Here is a 19,457-nt window from a genome sequence, read left to right as displayed (position 1 = left end):
TTTAGCGTCCTTTGAGCGCCGAGGCTACATGTGATGTGGACCTACTGATTAACGTAGAATATGAATCACATGAGCTCCCACCGGGAATCGAACCCGTGTCTCCCACGCCAAAGGTGCGTACGCTAACCGCTCAGCCATTTAAATACCCTCGTTGCTGATAAAGGACGTAAATACACACAAAATCAATAGGAACTGTTCTCTTACGTCAGCCTTAATGATCGTTTTAAAAACTTAAGAATATAGTAAAGGCAGCTCTCATGCTGCCTTGAATACACAGTATAGCAGTGTACTGAAATAAATCATTCTGTGATCACTAAAAGGACATAAAGAATATTTTTGTTTAAAGATTCGCTTTTTATTTACAAATGAAAGGAAATTCTAGTGTAATGTCCCCAATTACACACTAAGGGTAAGGGAGACGGTATGTAATCTTGGGACGATGAGAAATGAAATAGAATTTATTATTTATAGTATTTATAGTACTTATAGTATTTATTCACACATATTTCTGGAGATTACCGACACTTCAAGGATTAGGATTAGGAATGAGATTTATGGGCTGTCGGCATCTAAGGCATTTAGCTCGTCACGTATATGAGGGATGACGTCCCTCGGCGATCACACTATCCGAGGAAAGGGAAGGAAGAAATGAATGGAAAAGGAAGGAAGGGACCATTATTTTAGGTACCATCCCGGCATTTGCCTGGTGTAAATGAAGGAAACCCAGGAAAAACTCACTCCAGATGTCTGGCCTGAAAAAGCTGGCAGGAGTGGAAGCCGGTAATGGTAGCGAAAAGGGAATCGAACGCGGCATACCGACCCTTTAAGTACGAGGGCTGACGTACCTCGCCGAACTCACTATTTGGAGAAGGAAGCAGCCTGGGACCTGTATCGCTGTATTAGGTACCATCCCGACATTTGCCTGGTCTGAGAGAATGAATGAAATGGACTGAATAATGTGGGAAGAAACGGGAGAACCTCGAGAAAACCCACCACGCACACAGTGTTTGTCCACTACAAAGTTCGAGCTGGGATCGAAACAAATCCTACGCACCAGAGGTGTGCACCCTATCATTGAGCCACCGCGGTCCTTCCTTATTTACAAACGAAACAAATAGTCGAAAGTTTGAACTGAAAACGAAAAGTCATTTAATATAATTTCTCATTCTTCTTTATAGGTTAAAAATGAAGCATATTCCTTTTGCGACGAAAATAAAGTTTGAAAGACAGTTGTGAGGATACAACAGCTAAGTGCCAATAAAGGTTAAATGAGTTTCAAATAATCAGTTTCTTATTTGGACTTCCTTGACGCTTCAAAATGTCGGAGGACAAAAATCTCTGCAGACAATTCTAGAATACTCGCTTCCATTCTTCCTTGTAGAATATAGCTAGTTGCTTTGTTTTCTTTTTTTGATGTGTTCTGCTAATTGTTTTAGCAAGAAACTTCATTCTTTTTTTAAAAAAATCTTAATGGTAACTTCTTGCCCACTTTATCCTCTTCCCTCTCTCCTCCCGAATTTTAGAACGTTTTTCGCAGGCGTGTTTGTGAATTTCGCCACGTGCCTTGCGTGGCTCTGCCTGTCTTCCACTGTTGGTAAGGTCTCACTCGCTAGTTGCTTCGTTGAGCTGAGAGCTTGAGCTATCGCGCGTCGACGCTGCGCCGTTCGGGACACTCGTTCGTTTAGTCGGCTGCCATTACCGTTTCCTCTTCACAGACGGCGCTAGTGTTCGTTTTTGTCGCGAGGGGCAAAGGGAGAAGAACGTCTATGCTTTAGTACTGTAGACATCAAAGCAAAGCGCTGATTGGTCGGCGGGTGAGCCTCGTTTTGACGGCCCAGGAGCAAAGCGCGCCGGCAAGTCAGTGGGATGGCCGCTCCCGGTCTGATCGTCAGGGTGCATCAAATTTAGTGATTCGGAACTTGGACGTTACAGTATAAGTGCCCCCTCTCCCCTACTAAAGTAGTAGGGGAAAAAAACTTTTTTTGAAGATGCCGCATGTGAGTAGCGGGGGCGGCGACGACCTGGGTAGTACAGATGAAGTCAAAGTATTCAAAGATGAGGGGGAGGATGAGAAGAGATCATCCGAAAATTTAACTGAAGAAAAAAGTAGCTTGATAGACCTTACCGAATCGGAGGTATGTAAATCATGTGCCACGATATTTTCATTTTTTAAGAAAAAAATCCTCCGTATAATAGTGTCACAGTGTGTTCAGGAAGATGAGGACCACGACAAATCAGTGTGTTAAATGTGTTTTGTGTTGTATTATTTTATGTTCTATATATAATTTCCTCTTATTTTTATTATTATATAGAACGTGCTACAGCTTTTATTTTTGTTTTCTTCACCGTCGTGTGTTTTTGTGTGAGTTTTTTTTAAATACGTGTGCTTTTTTTCAGTGTTTCAGTTTTGTGTTTCTTTATTTCTGATTTCTCAATTTTGTTATTTTTGTGCTTTTGAAAAAAAAATAATAAAATGAAGTTTTTGAAGATTGAGAGAAAGAGGGGCGTAAGAGAGCAAAGGTATCTGATACCTGATTTTGTTGTTTTCAGGAAAAGAGACTTGATCATCTTTCGGGAGCTTTGGTACCATATTCTACGAGCAAGAATGTACCTAGATCGGAACCCAGTCCTGTTTTCGGTGAGTGAAGTTCTTGTTCTGTAAAGTTAATATTTAAAAATGTAATAAGAAATTAGTTTTGTGTAATAACAAGAATTCTTTAGAGTATAGATAACCTTGTTGGTGTGTTTCGGGCGTGGAAGAGGGAGAGCGAGCGAGAGAGGAGCATGCTTGTTGTAAGGGGCATGTTTCGTATGAAGGTCGCGGGAATGCCAGAGAGCTTGGTTGAAAGAACGAACGCACGACATAAGGCGGCAGGAAAACCTGGGCAAGGTCTGGCGTTGTGCCCGGGTGAATAGAAACCATGCTCACTTCAAGTCATGCGAGTACAAGAGTTGCTTGCTTTTTAAGCCTAACGTGGAAGCTAAAACTAAAGAGAGAGGTTTTCATTTTTGTTTATGTTCCTTTTTTTAATCACAAAGTTTTGCAAAGCATGTGTTTTTAAGCTGCAGGATAGATAAACAGTTAAAATGCGCGTGCTATATTTGTGTTAGTGACAACGCGTGCGCATGAATTTTTATATATTGGCCTCACACTGAGGTCACGTGGATTCGTATCCCCTCCCTTCTTTCGTCTCGTCTGTTTTAGTTTATGTTCTTGTTAGCAGAGGCGACGTATTGCATAGATGAAATAACACAGGGAATATTGTAGTAATAATAATGACCAAATTTATCTACAAGTAGGCCCTTTTATATGTGGATGGTTTTAGCGTTCTATAACGTAGCCTTCCTGTTAGGTGTTTAAACTTGTCTAATGTCTATCGCTCTGTCTGTTTATCCTAGATTGACGGGCTCCTCTTTGTATATTAATTGCGTATTAGAACAAAGGACGGTGGGGATATTTGTTATTTGCACTGCAGCAAATATTGTTCTGAATTGAAAGCAGTGAGAGTGCATATGACCCATTGTTTTATTATTTTAATGTTATTGTTGGGAGTATTGTTGATTTACCATTTCTGAAGTTGACTTTAGCAAAGGAGTTTCTGATCCGGTTGTTAAACAATAAATCTGTTTGGATTTTGTATTACTTATACCTGAACCATCATATTTTGTAGCCTTTTCCCTTTCTAAAGATTTTTTTTTTTTTTTTTAATATAAATAGTTGTAGGGAGTCATAAAGTTGGGACATGAGTGTTGGTGAATAAGGTTATTGGGAATTTTTGAATAGTTTGTGACAGGTTTTCTTCTTTTTTTGTTTCTATTATTTTCGTCGTAGCAGTATTCATTTTATCTGTTGGTTCTTGTTTGATGGAATGTCCCACATTGTTCGTTTCGCCGCCGGGGATGGAGATTATTTAAAGAGGGGTGTGGAGGGGAAAAGGGCTTTCTGTCGAGGGCCAGTCTATTACTCGACGAGCAATAAATTGTACCGTGCTTGACAGGACTACTTCCCGCGAGGTTGCTGTTAGCTTGCCAGCCAAGTGCTGAGCGGTGGTATTTTCTGTAGTCACTTTTGACAGTAGCAGAAGCTTGGTGATTTTTCAAACGCTCTTGAAGTATTTTATTCAGTGCGTTTGCTGCCATTCTTAGTTTTTGTTTTAATTTTATTGTCCCCAATAGCAATTACGTTTTTAATGCTATTGTTTTTAATATTATGTTTTTATTAATGTGTTGTGCTAATACATGTGGGTAAATTTCGGTAAATGTTTTGCCGAAACAATTCGTTTTCGTCTTTCGGGTTCGGTTGTTCAAGTACTAAATTCATAAATCAACGTTAAACTATAAAAAGTTTGGTGTCAAAAATTCCGTTTTGTAAAGTAGTCCTACCAAGCATTCTGTTGCACGGGCGTAATTCTATCCCAGGCCATTGTCAATGGGAACCTTTGTTACCACGAAAGTTCTTCCTTCAGTTTTTAGTTCCTGTGATATAGGCTAACTATTTAGCACCGAAGTTTTTATTGAGTTAACGCGCTCCGATAATCTTTCGGTTCTTGTATCTTGATTTATATACCACATCTGTGTACAGGTGGCATTATCTTATAAAGGCACCATTTCACTGCTACTCGTACACTGGAGTATTTTGACGTTGAGGTGACGTTTGATCAGGGCATGGGCTCCACAGGCTTGTTTGCTTCCAAGGATTTTTTTTTTTTTTTTATTGTGTAAGTTTTCGTTGAAATTGGCTCAAACTAATTATGATTGATTTAAGAACGCTTAATTGATGGAACTTCAGTGTATAAACCAATTATTTTGATTTTGTTACAACTAACACTGGTCTTTTCTACTACTTTTGGATGGCATTTAGAATCTCCCCGACTCGTTTTATGGTTCCAGAACCGAGTAGGCTACCTTGTTTTTGTCTAAAGTGTGATGAAGGCAGAGAACTAGCCCTGTTGGGCTTACCCCCCTTCAGTCGCTCAGCTATATTTTCTGAAGTAACACAAGATCTTATATGTGCAAGATTATGGGAGGAAAGTAAAAGGTACCCCTTCCTTGTGTGTGTGTGTGTGTGTGTGCGAAGGAGGGGGGGGGGTGAGCAAGAGTGTCGACCCTATGGGGCCCGGGCCCCATATTGTATTTATGAATATACAATATTTGGCATAATTTGAATGCGATTTGTCTAAAAATCCTCATATTATATATTTACCTTCTGCATCTGAATGCCCATCCCCCCTTAATTTACAGAGAATTCGGCGCCCTTGAGGATGAGAACCACTAATCAAGACCTGGTTGCAATACAAAAACTCGAATCATCCTCCATCTACGCGTACTTGATATACATGTATTCCACACTACTAGAGTTGCATAGGCTAGATGACCCGTGGATTGCCCCTCCGATTGGAGTAATCGGGACATGAACGTGTAATGTAGGTATTTTCTTGTAATGGAATCTTGCTTCGCATTGGCAAGTTCAAATATTTAACTTGTGGTACTGTTTATTTCTATATGGGAGAGTAGTAATTTCTGTATGCTGTACGTATTTTTGTTGAAATGATCTACGACCTGTAGTGAATACTCCGGTATACGGGTTTTCAAATGTTGGCCTTTGCTTTGGTTAATAGTGAGTAAAGTCAGTTACGAAAGTCGCGAGGTAGTAATCGAAATTATTCTGCCTTCTATTTCGTTCTTTTCTTAGTTATAGGTTTTCTAAGTTACATTCCTAATTCACCTGAAGCTTTGATTGTTTGGTGGTTATTCAAAAGGGTAGTGGTCAAATTACAAAAGTTTATTCTGAATAAAAAATAAAATTGGCGGTTGTTGATAGTTGATTCAGCGGCGCAATACTTTCTAGAACATTGGGGGAAGGGGGCGGGGACGGGTAAGGCCGTATATATATTAAGCAACGCTTAAAATAGGCCTATTTATAAAGTTGAAAAACAGTGCTGGGGAAGATTAGGGGAGAAGGGTTGTGTTCAACTTTGTGACGCGGGCAGATTTCAATTTCATCTCATTTTCCTTTGTGGCAATCGGACACTAATCATCACATTTCTTCCCGCCCAAAACACATTTCAAATCGGATTATTTGGGGGATATGTCCCCCCCATCCCCCCGGGATTGGTGCCAATGTTTAGATTGAAAGCTCAGTTTGGCTTATTGCTTCATATTTATCTGCTTGCCAGCGCCGCTAATAAAAATCAGGATCTGAGGAGTACGAAAAATCGTACTTTGAAAGCTGTGAAGTAACATTTTATGAATAAACGGGCCCGAAAAGTATATGTACATTATTTACGGGACCCTGAAATTAGAAAGGGTGTACCAATTTTACGCTCTGAACCACTGATATTTCTTCAGTGTGCTTTGGCTCAATTTGCGAATTTACTTCTTAAAGTTTTGAAAACTTTTGTATTCTGAATTTCATTCTATCTCAGAACTCTTATTATTAAAAGTGTAGGCGTGAGCCATTTTCAATGAAAACTTGTCACTCCAACCATAAAGTAATCCCATTTATCCAATCTGCGCTCTAAAACCCGCTTTATGGGCACCGACCGGAATCAAATACTATATTCGGGGTTTCTTCCACGGCTACTGTTGCAGAAGATAGATTCCACTTTAACTGTACAGTGGACATTCCGTTTACGAACAAGTTTTGTAAAAAGACTTTACTTTGGCGTACGAACAATATTTCGGGATACGAATACGCATACATGTGTAGTCACAGTTTCACCCGCCCAGAAGTTGTTCTGCGTATTTACCATAGACATTATTCGTCGAAGTCCTGTGTTCAGAAGCTACGTTTTCCCCTCTTTATGATGTTTTAGCCCTCATCCTGTTTTGTTTGTTTATATATAAAAAGGATTGCTATGCCTTTATAGTCATCACAGAAAAGCAGTTAAAAATGTAGAACTGCATAGAGTACCATGTTTCTGTGGCTGAAATGGGCCGTTTGCTTTAATTTCAACGGAAAACTAATTTTAGTTTACAAATATGAATACTTCGAAACGGACGTCCACTGTATTGGCATTTTGGCAGCGGCATGACACTTTTTCTCAGCTGTAATCAAAAGACATAAGTTCTGTGAACGTAATATCATTTACTATCGTGCGGCTTACATCATAATCGTGAAGAAAAGACTGCTTGGTAACCTATTTCCCAAACATAGCTAATCTTAAGACTATTCAAACCGAACATTTGGGAGTTCATAAGAATGCTTCCACTGAAAACTAATTTATAGGCAGGCAATTTTAGTATCAAAAGGAACGGAAAGTAACTGTTTTTCCTGTTGGAAGTTTTTGCGCACTGTAGTATGTTAGTTATAGAGGTTCGAAACTACACGCATATGTAACTTTCAGACCTTGCGAACGTTTGGGGTTAGATACCCCGAGCAGTACTAATACAGTATCAAGTTATATTACATATTCTTTCACGCGAAGAAGACGGTGCCTCATTGAGAATTAATCAAGACACCTTGCTTCGTATCTAGATCTCGCATGTACTGTATTCCGTTAACTCGTCGTTAATTGTAGAGTATACTTTAGGAAAACTAATTTTGTAGTTGATTTAGAACCATAAGAAAAGGCTAAAATAGCCAAACGGAGCTGGAACTTCGGAGGGAACTGGAACACTCAAAGTGCGTTTTTACGGTATTTTTGTTGGATGGAAGGTGAAAAACGGTAAATAGCTACAATGTTGACTATATTATCCAACTTTGTCAAAGTATGTCTCGATTTTGCTTCAGAATTTATATCCTTATATATTAAAAAAGCTGTACCTAGATATTAATTTTAGTTCTATATTTTAAAGACTGATCAAATAGTTTATTGGGTTAATGTATTACAAAAACGTGGATGCTGCTCAAAAGCAACAAGAAATGAATTTAGAAGACTTGGAAAAGCGAGTTTAGAATAATTGATACACTTTTTTAAAAAGAAAATTATTAAAAAGAACTGTGTGAAGAATATGGTGAAAGGAAAACGAGGAGGGTGAAGATGATGATTGATGGTGTTTACATGCAGACGATCAGGTTAACAGCGCTGAAATGCGTTATATATTTCAATTTACGCTAAGGGCCTACCGGTGTTCCAGTAATGTACAGTGAGGCTGTATTCTGCTAGGTTTTTATACATCTTGAGCGGTATAAGGATTGTTCATCTCTAAGGCAATCATTTTTTTCTTCTTTCTTTTATACAGTCCCATCCCTTCCCCGAGACAGAGCAAGTATTTGTTTTCAACTTTGCTAAAGAGTCGATGTTAGATAAGTAAATTATTATGGAGGGATTACTGGGACATAAATTTATCGAGATAGTTTCTCGGGAAAAAAAAAAAAAAAAAAAAAAACTAATATCGTTCAGTGCGTATTGATATGGCTAGCGGTAGAGCCACGGTGAGACTCGCAATGTGACTTTTCTACTGTTGGGCCATCCCTATGATAAGGTAATTTTAAGTGCAATTAGCTCAGACTCAGGTCCTTCATGAGCTGTAAAGAATCTGTTTGATATTCAGTAGAACAAACTGGATCATTCCTATTTAGTACGTATGAAACAACATTTACATCCGATCTTTTAATGTTACTGTCTTACTGTATGTTACATGTGAGTTCTTCAGCATCTTTAGATTCCAGTCAGTTAGGTTCATTGTAATGATTGCTATTAAAGATTATTACTACTATTATTATTATTAATAATAATAATTATTATTATTATTATTATTATTCTCAGTGGTAAAAGACCTTACTTTTCGTGGCAGACTTATTGTAAAAGAAACGTTATTTGCTCATATAGATAACCTACCTGTCCGCGTTCAGTTTTGCTGTTCCAAACCAACGGGTGTAGGACCTCCTCGCCATATTCTAATATGCCAGAATGTTCACGCAGAATAATTAATTTCATCACGTATTTTTATGGTGCTATTTTCTTTTCTGCCCTTACTGACTGATACACTAAAAGCATATAATGAGCACAATAATTTAGATTCACGGTGCGCCCAGATTTGACCCATAGGCGGAACTAGAGGGGAGCCAGGTGGTGCCAGCCTCCCCTAGAAAGCCAAGCTGGCCTTCCCCAGAATTTTTCTACTGAATGAAATTGTTATTAATTTACCTCAATTTATGCATAACAATTGTAGTGATTCTTGCATTTGACATATTTAATAGTGTCTATAGTAGTCTTACCATCAATTTTTTTTTTTAAATATGGTTTTGTGCCTGGATGTAATAATATCCCTGGACCAATGTTGTAGTGGGCAGTATTGCGACATCTCAACTTGCGCTTTTTTTTTTTTTTGATAACTTCATTAATTTAAATTACTTTGTATTGTTTCAAGTAATTAACATTATTGACATAGTAAGTTTATACATGCATATAATATCCATTCAAAAGTCATTTGTGGCTTTTCATTATTATTATTATTATTATTATTATTATTATTATTATTATTATTATTATTATTATTATTATTATTATTTATGAACTAAAGTTTGTGGTTACATTCTTAAAGTATAAACTCGAACCAAGCGTCCACCCAGAAATTTTTGTGCAGGTGTCGAAAGTTGGGAGAGGTATAATACTGCAAGACACAGATACGACGTTATTCCGCACCCGAGTAAACGATAAATAAGTAGCGGAAGTCGTGCACCCCAGAAACACTTTTTGTTTTTTGCTTTTGAAAATTGTGTATATTTATGTTTTGCTAAAGAAAAAATATGTTCCCGATAACATGATATTTTTGTTTCATACTGTAAAAGTTACATGAGTATCACAGCAATAACAAGGGCCAGAGCAATCGTATGTAACGTAAATCCTGTAGTTTTGGGACTTAACCTACAGCAAACATATAACTCCAAACGCATGTTTTATAATACTTTCTGTATAAGTGTTCCATCTGTACGTACTTTCCGTATGAAACAATATAGGCGGTCAGGATAGGATCTCAAATACAAATGGACGTATATAACATATGGCTGACGAAGGTACCATAAATATATGTATGTAATATAAGGAAGACTTAGATATCAGGCATCCTGCAACGGCATGATGCCACATCCAAGGGCAGTGACTATGTAGCATACAGATAACGTATGCTCCGTACTGATTTCTGTAGTAAGCAAGAGGATTCCGTATATTTGTACAATATACCGATGTCCGGAGAACGAATTTTTCTCAGTGCAATAAGTATGGAACTAGGCATATTGGTTTTAGGAAAATACAAATTCATAAGTTTAACATCACTACATCAAATAGGTATCAATCATGATATTGCCCCTTGATACGTGAAAATTCGTGTTCCTTGGTACTTGGATCGTCCTATTTATAAATGAAAGTAAATTTTACGAAAGGAGTGCATAGTAAATTAAAGTCCTCAGAATGTAGAAGCAGTACACAGGTATCTTAAATGTGCTGGAGCATTTACTTGTTACTTCCCGTTACGCGCAGCAAGAAAGTCCTTCCACACACACACATATATATATATATAAATAAATAAAAAAAAAATACAAGAAACACATATCTCTTCCAATTGACTTGTTTGCCTCTATGTGCAATTACTTTATGCTGCTGAAATGAAGTATAGAAAACTGAATTCAGTGATAGGAAGGCAAAATTGGTACGAAATTAAGGAGGGTCATGTCCTCTGGTAAATTATTTCCCAGGTACGCATGACTTCCCCTACTTTACCTATATGCAAAAGAAAAAAATTAAAGAACTAGATTGTTTTTATAAGAAAGGAAAGAATACAGATATAATGTAAGATCAAATCTTTAAGCCACATTAATAATTTCTCTGTTAAAGTGAGTATAGTTTTATTAAGAAAGTGCACAAATGTCTGTCAAGTTACCAAGATTGGATGCGGTCCAGATCGGATGGACTTCCCATTAGTGCGCCCTGGTACAGACAAAACACAATCATTAAAGAAAGGAAAGATTTTTTGAGGGTCCAGATCCGTGGGTGCTACCGGGCTGTAACCATGTTTATACCGACGGTTGATACTAATAATGCAACTACAACAATATGCTAAGAAGCTTCAGAAAATTCACGCAACTATTGGACTAATGGATCTTCATTGCATAGGCTGCAAAAAACGTGAATGGTTAGAAGTAACTTTTCAGATAAATTACCGGTAGTATCTCGATTCATTCTGGAAAATAATATGCTCGAGCTTACATGCAGTGTTATTAAGCTGAAGGATTAAACAATCGACATTAGAACTTCGTCAAAGTAGTCTTGTTCTTGTCCCTTGTTTATAACAATTAAAATAGCTTGTACCGGTACTTTTCCCATTTGTCCAAAAAGTTTGCGATTAAAATCTTTGCTTGCAAAAAAACATGATTTCCCGTTGCTTTTATCAAAATAATACTTCTAGACTTAGCCAAGCATCAATATAGATATCCGAGTAATGAGTACAAACGTCATCACGGTTCTCACATAAATTCAGAGGAAAATGTGGATAAATATTTCATACGAAACCACTTTAAACTTTTCACGGACAAAGAATATAATTTAATATTTTGTGCAGTTCACTTATAATATAGCTATTATCTTAAAAATATATTCCTTCTCGCACAACTCCACAAAGAAACGTTCACAGGTACAAATTGCACCTGTATCTTCAAATGGATATATTTTATGCTTCACTTGGTACTGAATATTTCTCCCCTTTCTTCATTCACTTCCTGAAGGACAAAATTGTTGGTGCTCCTACATTTTGTTCTGAGAGATTTTGCTTTCTCACTGTGACCACATTATTGTATTCCGAGAAAAATCTCTCATAGTGTTTAAGTTCGAAGGAGGGATTAATATTGCTTGAATACCCTGAGCAGTAAACTCTTTATGTACAATTTCAAGTGCTCATAGATTCTCCACAAGGTTCACATGTTTTTTTGTTCTCAGGCGATCCATCCATGGTGTCTATTTTAGAGGAACGTAGGCTTTTATTATCTCTTGAAGAGAATTTTCTCTATCTCCCTTTCATTTTTCAGCTCTTGAAACACTAGATTTTTAACAGCATGATATTATTTCGCGATTTGTTCGATTTGATTTGATTTTAATTTAGCATCCCTTCAGTAGCGAAGCAGTATGAGATGTGGACCTACAGCTTAACGTGCGTGGAATCTGAACCACATGAGCTCTCGCCTGGAATCGAACCCAGGTCTCTCACGCCAAAGGCGTGCGCTAACCGCGATTTTATTCGCGAATTGAGTAAAATTCGGTTTTATTCTGACAAATGATGTATATTTACGTTATTTCACGATTCCAATACACACACAACAAAATACATCAATGTTTCTAGTCATATTTGTAAGGTTTATTTTGCTTTCCGTAATATTTTTTTTTTTTTTTTTTTTGTTATCGTTAAAACTAAAAGTTCAGGTCCCCACTTTTAAGGGTAAGTGGGACTTAGGAGAAACGTGTCCCTTAGTCCTGCTTGATTTATTTACCTCAAAGTTTTATTTCATACGCCTGTGGTAAGGATATTGTGTTCTCTTTAGTTTCTGTTGAACTTTTATATAGTTGTAGAGAGCAAAAGACTTAGCTGTAGATAGTGTTATATGTAGTTCGGATTCCATGTTTCACTTCATTCCCTTCACATTGTAGCCTGGGTGCTGGAAAGAGCTTTTAAGTTCCAAACAAGCAATCTGTGTTGTCTCCTCAATCATTACTGAATGTTGCTTATTAATATTGTGTACTACAGGATCAATTGTGCTATCTCAGTGTTCTTCACCTTACCACCGCTACGTAAATATGGTCTGACAGGTGCATAATATGGATACTCGAAATCGAAGATCCCGCATAACAGAATACGTATTTCTAACTTGGTGTAGTTCCAGATCTCAGATTTGTTGCTGGTATGTTTTCAATGGAGTCATTTTGTCAATTTTAAAGTTGATTGTCATTTACGACAAAAAAAAAAAAAAAAAAAATCTAGGGTCAAATCAAATCAAAAAGTTGAAAGCGCGGTATCTACTCCAGATGCCTGCCACATGTTTAAATTAACAAAAGGCAACACCTGTTATCATTGGTTATAATAAGTCATTCAGCATTATAAAGTCTTGGTCGAACGATCAAATGCTTACGCTTGCGATCACAAATTCTCTCTCATAGATTCGAATCTCGCTTGAAGAATGGGTCTTACATACTCTTCTTTAATCAGTGAAGTCGAAATTCCGTGGGGAACAGACCCCCAGGACCCACCGCTGCGGTACGTTCTGGAGAGTTAGAACGTCATTAAGATTCTGCGTTCAGCGTAACATTCTCATTGCAACGGTGATACATATTAAACAATTTGTTGTTAAAAGGGCAGATACATGTCTGGAGGTCAGCATAATGGTGTTGCGAGGATATTCTTCAAATGCACGCTATAATTCTTAGTGGTGAGAGAGAATTATATTCGTTATTTATATTATGAGGAGTGTCATTTGCGAGTAATAAATTCTTAGCATTTCTAGTAGCTTGACTAAGGCAAGTCTTTACTATTAGACCGACATGCGTTTGTGTATTTCGCGATAACTTCCGTATAATATATATATATATAATATAAAAACTTGATGGCCTATATTTGGTAAAGTTCTTTCTATTTTTTATAAAATATAGGGTGTTTTGTTCGGGACTTAACGTATGTTTCGCGTACCTCCATTGTTCGGAGTTAGTCTGCCAAGCTAAAGGATGAATTTGTCAAATATAAGAAGTAAATTTGATCTTCATGAAACATGGCATGCATTAACCTTTCAGGTTTCAGTTATTCCAATTGGTTCGTGTAGATTTGGTCAAGAACATATACACACTCCCTCTCGTTTCTGCTGCTTATCACCTTTACTTGTAGACAATGAGATGAAATTTATAACTTTTGCAGCAATGTTCTAGCTGTGACATTACGTCACTGTTAGGAGTATGTATGTGTCTTCTTGTTTAGAGAAGAGTAGTGTTTATAAATCCTTTGCTACTTAACTATATTCAGTAAATAAATAGCCAGTTACTTTAATAGTTTCATTTCAACTGTAGATGAGTATGTGATACCTTATTTTCTCGGTAACCTACTGGCCGAATCTGAAACAGATTTGGTGGGCAAGTAGCCCATGAAGTAAAGCTGTAGTTCCCAACCGGATTTTTTTTTTTTTTTTTTTTTTTTTTAACGACAAGAATTTATGCTCAGCTCGATTGGTATGTGTCTTGTTATTTGGTTTAGGTTAAAAAAAATAAAAAAAAAAAAAAAATCTCGAAAGTTACGCGTAAGGATTTGCTCTCCTATATTATGTTGATCTCCGCAATGAGATTCGTGGATTGGAATGCCCTATCTTTGAACTTCCACTCCCGTTATATCATAATACAGCATAGGATTACTTCTCCGAAGGCCTATTACTAATGGACAGTGCCCTGACTGTTAATTCATTATCTATTAATTCATGCGCAGTTATGTGATTAGTTACCAATAGCATGATAAATATATGTGCGAAAGTACAGCTTTTTTTAAGGGCAAGAGAGATCTTTCTTTCATGCTTTTAGGTAAATATTAATAATAATGATTATGGTATTTTAGATGGATACGTATGAGTGAAGAGGACAGTATTGCTTATAATAAGTGATAGTTGCCATGAAAGCTGTGATTGATTACTTTCTTGCTATCAGCTGTACTGTGCTATGTTACCTTTTTATCTTTTTTTCTTTCTTTCTTTGTAACTTTTTCATTCTTTTGATAACTTATCTTATAAAGGTATACATAGATACAAAGGTAGTATGAGGGGCTACAACTTCCCGCACGTCAATACAAGACGGTACTATACGAAACAAGTTTTACTTATTGTCTGTCTCTGATACAGACAGGTTAAATGGTGCAGTTGTAGGCTGTGAGATAATTCATGATTATGCGTGAATACTTTGTAGTTGTTTATATTTAATTACATTTTGGGTGGCAAACTTTATTTATTATGTAGATTATATTTCGCTGCGTAGGTTCCTCCGAGCCCGTCTCTGCCTGCTTGGCAGAGAAAAGTTATTATTATTATTGATTGATTGATTGATTCCTCCGTATCGTGAAGAACAAGCGTTGGCGTAACTGTTTTACTGGTTTTTGGAACTATGTTAAAGAAAGAAAAATGACAAATTTAGTTTGATTTGTTGTAAAAGTTAGGTACAGTTTGATTCTTTCAAATTGAGTTTTTTTTTTTTCACCCTTTTTATCTAGTTTCATTTACTTCGATAACAATATAATAGCTACATTGGTGTAAGTAATTTCAATTTCACCCACACTCGGAGTACTTAATTTTCGGTGTTGGTTTAGCATAATCGTACAGGGTAGCGGGCTATTGGTTGGAAATGTCAGATAAGATATTTCGAGTCAGAAGAGCTGACCACGGATCTTCCAACGGGCGGTCATAATCCTTTACATAATGAGAAAAGTCAGTCCGGAAACAGTTCAGATTTTAAACCAGATGGATTACACAAATCGTAAGATTGTGATAGTTACATCGATTGGTTTCCTAGAGTATATTTACGTCCTTTATTAGCAGCGAGTCTATATAGCAAGGAGCCTTATGATTTTAAGTTAGATCTGAGCCACTGTAGGACGTCGTGTGGTAAATCCATGTCTTAACCACTAGACCAGTGAGGAAATTTCACTTGTGGCGATTCAGCGCGGGAGACCTAGTTTTGATTCTGAGTGGATCCCAGGTTAAGCTGTAAATCCCATGTCTCCTATAGCCTTGGTGCTAAAAAAGAACGCTAAGCTTTAATCAATCAACCAAAGAAAGAGCTTTAAAAAATGGGTAGATGGTATCAGTAGAGCTTAGATGAAGAATTTTTGTTAAATTATGAACCAAAATATAAATTCGTAATGCTTGCGCATATACTTCACAGCCTACTTGTGCTGTATTTTTTTTTTTTTAATCTACTTTGAAAATATATCGTCAGGATTTTCATAAGAGTTCCTAGTGTGGATGGTTGTTTTCCATTGAATTTCAAGAGCTGAATCGGTTGAATGCTGTCTCGAGCGCACTGACTGTTCACTCAGTATTCTCTTAATTGTAGAAAATTAAGGCAGAAAAATTATATTCTGCAGATTTTCCTTTTATTTCTGCTTAGTTATATAATCTATTATATAAAAGAGAACGCACAAATCCTTTGTTAGCTCATCACGCTAATACGGCTGAACCAATTTCTTTCATTTTTGGGGGGTTATTAGGATTTGGACCCTAGATGGTTTTTATCATATCACTTTAATTTTTAATTACCAGTGTCTTGAGATAATTGACCATTCAAGTGTCCATAACGTACAAATCCTTTGTTAGTTCATCATAGGTATAAAAATAAACGTATTTATATGCAACCCGCATGACCCTGTCACTCGGCGGGTTAACATAAATGACAGGCGATATAATGTTAACATTTACTGCAATCTACTATGGTTTTTATCATATCACTTGAAAGCGAAAAAGTAAAAATTATCTAAGTAACAAAGTTTATTGCGTTCCGGGGTGACCGCAGCGAAGCGGGGCGGGTTAACATAAATGACAGGCGATATAATGTTAACATTTACTGCAATCTTCTATGGTTTTTATCATATCACTTGAAAGCGAAAAAGTAAAAATTATCTAAGTAACAACGTTTATTGCGTTCCGGGGTGACCGCAGCGAAGCGGGGTGAACGCTGCTAGTCTAGAATAAATTTAGCAGAAACAATTTCTGCTTCTGTCGTATACAGATTTATAATTCGAAATTTTAGAACAGAACATCATCCTAAACATCATTATTGACATGCGTCAGATCACAATTTTGTACACTGAATGTGGCACAGTTCGTTTGTAAATTTGTTCGACAATTGCATTTTGTTCCTAGATTTCGAATAATAGAATAGTGAGTGAGTTAGAACCTCCTACACAGTGTTCCTTCCAGGAAAAAAAGTGTTTTAGGTAGCACACTTAGTATTTGGAGGGGCACATGTTATTTTCACACGGTACTATTTTATTTATTATTATGTTATAGACATATTATTTCCGCCTAGGGATGCGCACGAGTCGAGTCGAGACAGAATTTTCCTGAGAAAATTCGAGTCGAGACAGCTCTTCCAATAGAAAAATATACGTTTTTCGAGTCCAGACATCACTTTTACAGCACATTTTCGAGACGAGACAGCCTCAAATCTTGTCTCGTGCGCATCCCTATTTCCGCCTCCTCCGGGGAACACGCCCCCTCCCCCCCAAAAAAAAGCATGTCTGGAAGAAACACTCCAAACAGTTCTTTATTCTCAATAGGCTATGACTCTGATCGTCCGTACTGAATCTGTTCAAGTTTGTTTCTTCTGAATCTGTTCAAGTTTGTTTCTTCTGCTAACTTATGAAAACTATATGTTCACCGGAATTGTAGCAGAACAAATTGAAACTACAAGACAAGTTATAACAAATTGTTCCTTCGGTTATGTTAGTGAGTGTACTATATTTATTGTCATTTTACATAGATTTAGATGTTACTAATATTTACACGTACTAACTTCCATTTGGATGATATTGAGAATGGAGGAAATATGTTGGCGCTAAGTATAACTTTATGTGACAAGGTTGGGTAAAAATAAAAATAGTAAGGCTTATCTTAGCGGACTATAGTGAACAACTAATTGTATTAGTAATTGAAACACGAGTAAACATGTAAAAGCAATATAGATAATGGTGATAAAGTAGAATCTCAAAAAGATAAGGCAGTTCTTGATGAGAGTACAAAATAAGCATTATTTAATTAAAATGACGTGATGTTTTTAATTACGGTTTTCGCGTACATTCGTGAAAGTGTATTTTGATCTTCAAATAATTTGAGATGTAGGCAAAGTTCCAGCCAATTCGGAAAGGTGTCTTTCGACAACCATCTTCAAAAGATATTTCCGTGCAGTTAATCGATTATCAGGTTTACCGGTGCCTGTCGTAGAGAGATTATTTCTCGCGTAGTTTGCAATGAAATATATTATGATATTACAGGCTGAGAATATACACATTAAATTATATTCTTTGAAATCTCCGAACATTTTGATGTTAACTTGTAAGTGCCAATTTTACAACATCGTTTCTTGAAACTACTGTGTATTGTCAATAATTCCTGCACAATTTGAATAAGCGTAACTTTTTTTTCTTGACATCATTTATCTAACATTTCCTCTCTCTCGCATTCTACACGTTCACAATGAAGTATCACGTTTTTGTAAGACCATTCTGGAGTTGTTTCACTGTGAAGCTGTCAATGGAAATGCTTAGTTTAATGTGGTAATATTGGAATTCACACCGGATGACCGCGGATACTTTTTATCTAAGGAGAAATAAATGTAACATACCCTTAGGAGAAATAAATTTAATATAAATTTCAAAATAGCAATGGGATCCTAATGATAGCCCTATACGTCGTACGTCTCTGTGCGTTACGCTAAACCTAATAATAATGAGGCAGACTAATCGATGTTGCTATCTGTGCGACCAGTTGCGTACCTGGCGCTAAATAGATATCACTATATCACTGCGCTATCGCATGCCTGTATAATGAAGCCCTTGATGAAGTTTTGGGCTGGCTGCCCTAACAATAAGTGGCAAACGTTTGTCACGCTGATAGATGTCGCTCGCTTGCATGTATAACATACTGTAAGTTGTTCATTGTTTTTTTGTGGTTGGTGGGCAAAGTCAAATAATTTCTTTAAATTTGAATAATAAGACCTTTTCATTAAACATGAATCCTCCCCGCAGATCTAGTGGCAAGCATACGTGCTTTTGGTATACGTGGCTCCGAGTTTGATTCCCGGCACGATAGCTTAGTTTAACTCTTTAACAATCATTCAATTTCATTAATTATCCGTGTCCTTTAGCTTAAAAGGGCAAGGGACGTTAAGCTAAAAAAAGAAGCATGATTTTAATCCATAATATACGGCCGAAGGCTCGTGCGGAACAAGCTAGTTTTACTAATGCAAGTTAAGTTACATGTATCGTTATTCTATACCAGATTGAATTAGATTAAGTAACCGACTTGATTGTTTGTATTTCGTGAACAAAGTAGTCAATATATCAACAAAAACGATTTATTTATTTATTTATTTGGTTTCGTTGGTGGGGATAGTAATTTCATTGTGCTGTACATTTAGTAGATTCTATGTTTATCCTTTATATGTTATTTTGTTTATTGCTATATTGGATTCTGAGAATAACTTACTATGTGCTAGGCGGCTTTGCGTCTTGAAAATGGGAGTAAGTGATTATATTCACCGTTTGATTTGATTCATTCGAAAGTTTCTGTAGAAGTACTTATTACTGGAAACCTTTTTCAATAAATATGAAAGAGTTCGAGAAAAGGGAGAAATTAAACTTACTGTGTACAATTCATTCATTTAACCAGTAATTGTTACCGTTATCCAACTCACGAGTGATTTTAACCACTGAAGATTACAACTCCCTACTGTCGTCGAGCACAATTAACTAATATAGATTTGGAGAGCAATTTATTTTCCTTTTTT

The 19,457-nt window shown here is 36.7% G+C and overlaps 1 protein-coding gene across 7 annotated transcripts in view; it reads left to right on the top strand.

Moving 5' to 3' along the window:
- Positions 1 to 1,603: 1,603 nt before the first annotated feature.
- Positions 1,604 to 19,457, top strand: part of LOC145693661 (protein pangolin, isoforms A/H/I/S-like) — a 524,995-nt gene continuing 507,141 nt past the window's right edge. For 5 of the 7 annotated variants that reach the window (XM_081769912.1, XM_081769904.1, XM_081769937.1 and 2 more), the window contains exons 1-2: positions 1,605 to 2,135; positions 2,551 to 2,638. In XM_081769912.1, coding sequence (XP_081626038.1) covers positions 1,989 to 2,135; positions 2,551 to 2,638 — 235 coding nt within the window. In that variant the 5' untranslated portion in view covers positions 1,605 to 1,988. Of the gene's footprint in view, positions 2,136 to 2,550; positions 2,639 to 19,457 lie in introns of all 7 variants that reach the window. The other 2 variants (XM_081769895.1, XM_081769945.1) reach the window with 2 other exon arrangements.

This window comes from Thermobia domestica, chromosome 1 (genome assembly GCF_964235325.1).
Source record: "Thermobia domestica chromosome 1, izTheDome1.hap1.1, whole genome shotgun sequence".
In the NCBI taxonomy this organism is placed as follows: Eukaryota; Metazoa; Arthropoda; class Insecta; order Zygentoma; family Lepismatidae; genus Thermobia; species Thermobia domestica.
The sequence above is the reverse complement of the archived record's forward strand: the minus strand, read 5'-3'. Positions and strand labels throughout refer to the sequence as shown.